The sequence below is a fragment of the Lytechinus pictus genome, unplaced genomic scaffold (genome assembly GCF_037042905.1).
Source record: "Lytechinus pictus isolate F3 Inbred unplaced genomic scaffold, Lp3.0 scaffold_20, whole genome shotgun sequence".
Classification (NCBI taxonomy): Eukaryota; Metazoa; Echinodermata; class Echinoidea; order Temnopleuroida; family Toxopneustidae; genus Lytechinus; species Lytechinus pictus.
In genome coordinates, this window is record NW_026974141.1 from 16,479,933 (window position 1) to 16,489,433 (window position 9,501).

Below are 9,501 nucleotides of genomic sequence, written 5' to 3' on the forward strand. Positions count from 1 at the left end.
TTTACATTCTTCTATTTCGCGAGCCATATCTCCATTTCTTTTTGTTGAGCTTGGAGTATGTTGTAGCTGAGATTGTAAGCTATCGCAAGTGTGGTCTCCATTTTCCGATCAGATGCCGAGATCATGCCCGTATTTCACTTGCAAAATTGGATTTGAGATCCTCTCAATTTGCTATGTGTAAAGTCTATGGGAAATAGTGCTTGAACATGAGATTTTTTTTTTTTTTTTTTTTCTTTTCAACATTACACAAATGGTCCTTCATGACCATTACAAGATATATAAGTTAAAACATTGCACAATAAAATAGTTTAAAAAATCCTTTTAATATAACATGTACATGTACCATGTGTATCATTTACATCTATTTTCCAAAGTTTCTCATTTCTCTCTTTTCAAGAGTATTCATCATGTTCTTTTTGTAATAGAAGTTCAGTTTTCAATATGATCATCGTATTGATGTCAATAAACATGCTGATTGTCTTCGTGATCATGAAATCAGAGACAGATCACCTAATTCGTCCTCATGACGAATTAAAATTCTAGTTTTATATTTGGAGTTCATATTGTCCAGTAAAATTGTATAATATAACGTTCACTATTTATTATAATAAATTGTACAACACCTACTACGCGAGCAAATGGGAAGCTGAATGTCAAACATTTGTACCGTTGCACACGTACCACCGTTTCACGGGTCAGGAAAAGGTGACGTCACTATAAAAATTAAGATTCAATTAACTCATTTTACGCGTTTAGTTAATGCTGACGCGCAGGGCTTACTGGCTAAATGCGCATTGCCATTATCCCCCCCCCCCAAAAAAAAAAAAAAAAAAAAACAACAACAAAAAAATCTCAAAAAATCGAAAGTTACTAGTATATTGTACATATGTTCAATACAACTTTTTGAAGGGAGGTCAAGTGGTATCAATTTAGCCAATCACAGCTCGTATTTTAAAACCACTATTTACTATTTATATATACATTATAATATCGTCTGACAGGATAAAAATAGTCATATTTGTAAATCAAAGCCAATGCAGTGTTCGACTTATATATTGATTATTTCTCTCCTTTTCAATACACAGCATTTACGGTCCGATTTGTTACGAGACGTTTCATTTGGGAATACGATCCAACACTAGGTAAGATTTTCTTTTTTCTTCACAGTGAAATAATGCTTTGTATGTAATAATCGTAAGTTATTTATAAGCGATCATGTTATTAATAATTTTCATGAGCAATTTTCTTGCATTCATTCTTTAAAGGTCAAGTCTACCCCAGGAATATGTTGATTTGAATATATAGAGAAAAATAAAATTAGCATAACGCTGAAATGTTCATTAAAATCGGATGTAAAATAAGAAAGTTATAACATTTTAAAATTTCGCTTATGTCTCACAAAACAGTTATATGCACAACTTATATGCACAGAGCAATGTTTTATACATAGCAATGTTTTCTCGGCTTTAAAGCCAGGAGCAAATGAGACAGTCGGTGGTGTCCCTCCGGGCCTCACTCACTATTTCTTTTGTTTTTTATTGTTCGAATTATGCAATATTTCATTTTTTTTAAACAGATTTGGCAATAAGGGCCAACTTGACTGAACTATATGATATAAACAATGCTAATTCCACATATTCAAGGAGGAATTAATTAGTTAGTGGATGACGTCATCAGTTTCCTCATTTGCATACCGACCATCCTGTGCATATAACTGTTTTGCAAAATTAAGCGAAACTTTAAAATGTCATAAATTTCTTATTTTACATCCGATTTTGATGAAATTTTCAGTGTTATGCTTGTTAGATTTTCTCTTTTTATTCCAATCCTTTTTTGTTGGGGTGAACTTGCCCTTTAATGTTATGGCACTGACTCCAAATTGACCGATAGTATGCTATCGTAGTAGTTTTGATCAGTCTGATATTGGTTCTCCTTGTGTGATTTTTTTTATTTATTGCTTAACAGGATTGAATATTTGCATTTTTCATTAATTTCAAAGTCATTTACACATTTCATTATTTCTGTCAATTTTTCATGATTATTATTCATTATTTTTATTAGTAGTGGTGGCGATATAGTAGTAGCAGCAGTAGGGGTGTAGTAGTCGTAGTAGTAGTAGTAGTAGTAGTAGTAGTAGTAGTAGTAGTAGTAGTAGTAGTAGTAGTAGTAGTAGCTTTATTTTAGTGTTTTTTTTATTTTATACGAAAATAAATCAATGAAAATTAATGAATCAATCAGATGAATTCTAATGTTCGTAAAAACATGAAAGATATTTTCAAAACTATGATTAGACAGTTACTAGATTAGACATGGTTCACTTTGTTGCACGTTATAGACGCTGTAAATAAAACAAAATGATTATTGCGCTCATCCCTGTTCCTACTCCTAGAATGTTTTCACACTCTTTCCTCCTATCTCACGAAGTACATTTAGACGATGAAATATTGCTATTAGGAGATGTTTGTAGATCTGATTTAGTAAGCGCCTGCTCTCCGCATGCCTAATTCGTCACATGAAAAAGCCCTTGGATTATTATAATCTCATCATTCGTTCGTCACTTATACTTGTATATTTGTGTCTATTCTCTCTCTTCAACTCTGATTCTCTCTGATCTCACTCTCTCCCTCTCTCTCTTTATAAATCATGTATCCCCCATTTCACACCTGTTTAATGCGAAAAGCTATTTCACCTTTTCCCTGTCGCTCTCGTTATTTCTCTACTCTGTTCTTGTTCTCGCGAAAGTTTAGAAATTGCGCACCTGGTACGCTATGTTTGCCCCTTATTTTTTTTTTTTGGGGGGGGGGCGGCACATTACGCCACTGTAATTTATCAGCCAGTACAACGCTTTAGTCTGCAGGCACAGACCCTGATTGAAATTTTGATCAACCAGTGTGTCTCCACACAAAGACTAGCACATACAAAACTTGCTGTTTCAATTCAGAGCCTTCTGGAGTAAAGGGTATTATGCAAAGCAGACAAACAATGCATTACCGTATGCGGTGTGTTCTGTAGATGTGAAATTAGCGTGATACTATGCATCTGATTTAGGGCCTTTTTATACGCGAATCTTGAATCATCATTGTAATGATGATTGCTATTGTATTCGTGACTGATTAGCGTTCGGGATTCTAATCGTGTTCTAGTTTGGTTTCACACGTGCTAAATATTCGTCATTTATAGCCTTATTTTTCACTGGAATCATTCAAATTACGATTTTTTTTACCGTGTGAAAGGGCGGATAGAAGGTGAATAAAAATCTTATTCCATACAGTAGCATTTAAATTGATTGCTTGAAAATTCAACATTATTGATATGAGGGGCTACTGGAAGGGGCCTCATGGTTTTATTTTTATTCGTTGATTTAGGGGCTTATTTCTCGACATTACGAGTTTTGGTTTTGAATATTCTTGAGAAATACACCTGTCTTGAAATCCATGCCGTTGATCAGGCGATATTGTTTCTTGTTTCTTATCCTAAACTAATTTTCCACTTTCCTCATTTTTAAAAGAATCAAAACAAGGATTATGTTGTTTCTATATTTAGTTAATGGTAATCATCAATATTGCTCTCCCTTGAAATTATTCCTTCTAACGAAAAATATTCAGCAGGTGAAAGCGCGTCCTCCTTCTTTAGTGGACACGCTACCCTATTCTAAACACTGACCAAGAAATACGTATAGTTGGATAACCGAGTTAGATAATCATGAACAAAAAACAGAATCAATGGAAATGAATTAATAACAATAGCATCAGGGAGAAAAATAAAGATCAAATGGCTCTAAATTTAACCAATTCATACATTCGGTAAATTACAAAATGGAAAATATATAGAAATTAGACTTAAAGAAGATAAGATGATATAATTTAAAGTTGTAATGAAATAAAAGATTTGAAAGAAGCAAAACAAAAGAACACAAGTGGGGGAAAAGAATGGAATTTCACAGCGGCCTGGGAATTATTTTTTATTAAAAGGGGTTGCTGGGGATTTTGTTCAGAAATAAAATGACACCCCCATAAATGATTTTGGGTTTCACTCCAAAATGAAGGGGAGAAAAACAATATTGAAAAAATAGTGAGCGATTACCTTTTTTGGAACGGACATTAAAGGAAAATGAAACTTTTGGAACAAGAAAGCTAGTGTGAAAACAGAAAAATCAAAGAAATAGATCAACGAAAGTTTGAGAAAAATTGGACCAATAATGAGAAAGTTATGAGCATTTGAATATTGCGATCACTTATGCTATAGAGATCCTCACCCTGGCAATGCGACAAAGATGTGTGATGTCACTTGTGAACAGCTCTCACATTACTTTAGTATATATTTCACTTAAACTGCCTCTTTTATCACACCTATCGGTAGATAATTTATTCTTTCTATACGAGGGCATGCACTACAGATTTTCAAAGAATATATTATGGATAAAGAGTTTGTATCACCATAAGAAAGAGAAAAAAGAGTCTTTTTCTTGGGGGGGGGGGCATTTTATAGTCCATCAAAGGGGAAGTTGTTCACATGTGATATAGCATCTTTGTCGCAATGCCAATGGGAGGATCTCCATAACATTAGTTATTGCAATATTCAAATGCTCATAACTTTCTCATTATTTGTCTGAGTTTTTTTCTCAAAATTTCTTTGTTCTTCTTCTTTGATTTTTCTGTTTCCACACAAGCCCACTTGTTCCAAAGGTTTCATTCCCCTTTAAACAGATGTACCAATCTAATCTCCTTCTTCCTCTTCTCCTTCTTGTAAGTTCTTCTCCCCCCGTCTTCTTTTTCTTCTTATTATTATTATTGATATTTAAAATGATTATAAAGTTGTGCATGTATGTTTTATTTCCTATCAGAAATGATTTACAGACATCGAGGATTCTTCCCAGAGGAGATAGCACCTGTAGATTTTGAAATCTTGGACACAGCTGGTCAGGTGAACAAATACAATCAAATATACTATTTTGAAAATTCATCAAATATAAAAGAAGATACGATAGTCTGAGTGAAAGTAGGGGATTATTATTTTTAATTAGGTGTTTATTGTTTTAATTAGATAAATAACAATGCATCATTGTTTATGTATTGATTGTTTATGTATTGAAGAAGGAAATAAACTTAGTTAAACCTACGCCTACATGACTTGTATTCATTTCTTTCACAACATAGTTCTTTCTTCTGATCAGAATTGTGGACATCCCGTCAGGGACACAAGCATCAAAATAATGTCCATTCCTGTATTCAAGGAGATTTAATCTCCTTGCTGTATTCAAATCTGACTGTTAGCATAACTGAAAGATGTGCATGCTTTTCTGATCTTACTCCCTTTTCTCTTTGCTAATATAGGAAGACAAGACTGAAGAGAAGATGAGATGGGCCGATGCCTTTATAATCATGTACTCCATTGCAGACCGGTGTAGTTTCGATGAGGTCATGCGTCTTAAATTCCTCTGTTCAAGGGCGACGTCGAAACGATCCTACGAACCCGCCATCCTCATCGTTGGGAACAAGCGCGATCTCGAATACGACCGTATCGTTGAGTTCGATGAGGGAGAGGATCTCGCCCGGAGTCTCGGTTGTGCATTCCTTGAAGTATCAGTGCGTGAGTCTTACGACGAAGTCTACGGTGCCTTCGAAAAGCTCATGAGTGAGTACCGAGTACGGAAGCGTACCGGCCCATCGACGATGACGCAAAAGTTTTCTTTGCGGAAAAAGAACAGTGTTTCCAAGATGGACCTAGACAATTGCCCGCCTCGGCCGAGAGAACGGTCGACCAGTTTTGTGACTCCCATGGGATTAATGAATCGAAAATTTGAACATTCGGTAATGGATAATCTTTCTGATAACGAAGCGGTAGAATGACCGGTAACCGCTTCTATTAACAATGAATTTACCGCAGTCTGTGAGCTGTAACAGCACAATTAGGCGTTGAACGCTAATGATCTCAAGATTACTAGAATGCATGGTCAGAAGTACAAACACCGGGAGAGATGCCACTCCCGACCTTTCGTTGGAGAACGCGAACGCTTATTTGCGACGGTGGTTGATTTTGGAAGAGACTTTTGAGCCCGTCGTCATGGTCGTAAAAACTCTGTCCTGCAATGCAAATTGTGTGACATGAGATTTTTTTTTCGTTTCGCATCTGGAACGGAAACATTCAATCTGCGTTTCGTGTGCAAAATTCTGGTTGCTACTATGGTAACAGCGATATATCCGATTTAGGAGGACTTTCCAAAGCCACATTTTGGTTCCTCCAAGAGCTCGAGAGGCCGCCCGGGGTTCCACTTCCATTGAAGAGTGGATACCAGGCGCGACCACGCGTAAAAGGGAAAGAGTGGGCAAGTACGTTACGTATAGGCCTATGTAACGTTATAAGGGTGTCAAAAACGATGTTTAAAATACTGAAAAAGGAGGATATGTTTTCAATACTTGTAGGGTTTCACAAGCTAAATACTTGTTAAGAGATGCATTTTCATAATCTGGAAAAGCCTTGCTTCCCTTGTTTAGGGTGCTTTTCAAAACCGCATGGTCGTGCCTGGTGGATGGTGGATGGATGGTGGAATTTATATAGAATTTATATCAGGACATTGGGCAGCATGGGTTTAATTCGGACTAGTTGTATTTGAATCCATAAATTGGCAAGCAATCGGTATTGTATTCTTTTATTTTGGTGATGATATCACTATTGAATACTTAAATTATTATTGATGAGTGGATAATCATCAATGGGAGTGGTCCCCCCGGGAATTCGAATCTATTCCCCCATTTCTGGGGAAAGTAAAGCATAATGCCCATGTGTTCTAGAGGCATATCGTTTGTGTAGAAAAAAAACCCGCACGTATACATGCTGAGTACATAATCAAAGCATGCGAAATGGTTTCGGCTGGAGAGGTGATTTGACCCATGGAATCAATTGCCAGAAATCCACCAATAATCCACATTAAATGCAATATCGATTCGATGGACTGTAATGATCTATATCTAAGCCTTAATTCAGTAACTTTTTCCTCACTCAATATGTACTCGATTTGTTTGAAAAACCACTTTCTTATCCATGTCATAATCTATTTTAGGTCCTGCATTTCGAATATCTCCAGCCATCAGTCGTAATGTACATGCATGTATGGTGCGGGTGTCGCGGGAAAGAATTTTGCACACGAAAAGCAGATCTGTAGGGCCTGTAACCCCCCTGTAACACAAAGCTTAGCATTGATTGTAGAGCAGTTTTCTACGTTTGATTCTATTGACTATAATGTACAATCAAACTTAAAAATCAAGTGTATGGTTAAGCGTTAACTTTTGTGTTAGGGGACCCTAATATCAGCGTCCGTGAGGATTGCGAAAGGTGGCAACTATGAGGGACTTGACGGGAAAGTTCCTTAGACCGCTAGATACTACAATATTATGAAACATACCGACGCTTCTCTAACTTGCCTGCGGGGAATTTGCACTAGATAAATTGCGGCAACTTTCCTGCCCTGGATTTGTAACGTAAAGTTCCTATTGTAAACTGTTTTCAATATGTTAATTGCCTTTGACATTATCTGTTGTAAGTGTCCTTCGTTTAGAATCACATTGTTTGACGAAAGGGACTAAATTACTTACTTTTTAATCTTATTCCTAATCGAAGAAATTAAGATGACTTATGATCTATTTATTTTGCAGTCGGGGTTTAACTTTAGAACTATGGTCTAAGTCTGCACTAAACCTATGGGAGCAATGTTTTATATACATAGCAATGTTTTCCCGGCTTTCAGCCAGGAGCCCCGCTTTTAGTGGGGAATTTGTTTACGTTGGAATGCTTCTTGTGTTTAATTCCCATGTTTCAATGGTGAAAAATATTTATTTATCATTTAAAGGCAATTTCTAATGATCGGAATGCCAAATGTCAGTGTAGATTTGTCATCTAATTGTAGAAATTGATGTCCCATGTGTCTACCCATAATTAACCATACTACGCCGGGTATTTAAGGATATCAACCCTTGACATCTCAGACGTTGACCACGTGATCGCGCCGAATATTGACATGCACTTTCCCTTGGAAAAAGCAAAATTGTATAGCTATTATTACATGAAAATTGATATAAACGCGATATCAGATAGATTTCTTATGTATTTTGCAATTTCATGTATTTCTTTTATTCGACCCTTTTAATTGTTTTTCGATGAAATTGGTCGTTGATATGCGATCATAAACAGCATTAAATCAAGTAATTTGAATCAGTAAAAGCAATAGTTTTCATACATTTGTGATAATAGGCTGAAAACTCTATATGGTATTGGAATTGTACGCAAAATCAATTTTTTGAGCAATTTTTGGTCAGACTTGTATATATAAAATTAATTTATATCTTCGGAACAGCTAGCCTGGGGGTCGCAAATGTGGTCTTAATATGTGGAATACTTGAAATAACAGTCACATCGGGAGGGGGGGGGGTCCCAACACCCAGCCCCCCCCCCACGCCGCCAACACCTCCGGCCTAATTAGGGTTAACTCACAACTTTTTACCATTCAGAATATGGCCCATGAGTCAAAGTTGAAAATTTAATCCATCTGGCGCCTTCAGTTTGATTTCAACATGATAATTTGAAAATAATTTCAATGGGCATTGTTTTCAATCAATAGGCTATTGTGCTGTTTAATTCCATGGATTACTGAGCGCTTAGAAACACCTGTATTAATCGCCCTACAAATGTAATTATTATTATCATTATAACCGACCGAATTATTATCAGCATTGTTCAGTACATACTGTTGTTTATTCGTCCCGTCTCATGTTCTCGCATCTGTTTCATATCATTTTTCTTTCGATAAATCCCTACAATAATCCTTTGGAATTATAAGAACATTCTCCGAAGTTTTAGATCATATCTAAAATACATTATTACCATACAAGTGAATACTGTGGTTCTATTCATTTGTGGTAATAAGATGAATAATGGTTTTTCCTCAAAGAAGATTTGATGCTCAGGAGAGGCTATATTTGGTCCAGGTTCATGGTCTTCCTGTAATTTTCTCTGTGACTATTTGCTACGACTCTACGATTATACAATGTACGTAGGGTAGTAACTTTTTAGGCTTTTACATGTAATATAATTTTTGAGAAATTATTCAATTTAATATCACAATTTCACAAACCATACTGTGTTTTAACAATGGCGAATGGTGAATTATTGATTTCGTTCCGAGAGACTGAATTCATTCATATGAGGAATTTCGGAGTTATAGACATGATAATGATTATGATCGTAATTTCCTTTATAAAATCTCCTCTACTTATAAAGGAAATCTCATCACAGGTTTCTAAAACGTGGGAATTGTAAAATTAAGAAGGAAAATCAACACATTGAGGAAAAGTTTAAGCTACTAGTGAAACAGGTTTAAATAAACATTTCAGGTTGTGTCGACGAAAAATGCCTAGAATCATTAATGCCTAGAACTAATATATCTCGTGTTTATAGGCATGGTGAAATATCTAAACCTGGTATCTAAACCACTAGTATTATAAACTT

The 9,501-nt window shown here is 35.7% G+C and overlaps 1 protein-coding gene across 1 annotated transcript; it reads left to right on the forward strand.

Moving 5' to 3' along the window:
- Window positions 1-1,086: 1,086 nt before the first annotated feature.
- Window positions 1,087-9,118, forward strand: LOC129282987 (ras-related and estrogen-regulated growth inhibitor-like). Its single transcript, XM_054918835.2, has 3 exons — window positions 1,087-1,142; window positions 4,844-4,923; window positions 5,334-9,118. Exons 2-3 carry the CDS (start codon window positions 4,846-4,848, stop codon window positions 5,847-5,849), a joined length of 594 nt encoding a protein of 197 aa, XP_054774810.1. The 5' UTR covers window positions 1,087-1,142; window positions 4,844-4,845; the 3' UTR covers window positions 5,850-9,118.
- Window positions 9,119-9,501: the final 383 nt, after the last annotated feature.

Excerpts from the sequence above, each read along its gene's own strand:
- LOC129282987 (XM_054918835.2), top strand. The coding sequence starts at position 4,846 with ATGATTTACAGACATCGAGGATTCTTCCCAGAGGAGATAGCACCTGTA. Across the intron at positions 4,924-5,333 it reads TCTTGGACACAGCTGGTCAG|GAAGACAAGACTGAAGAGAA; the intron begins GTGAACAAATAC and ends TTGCTAATATAG.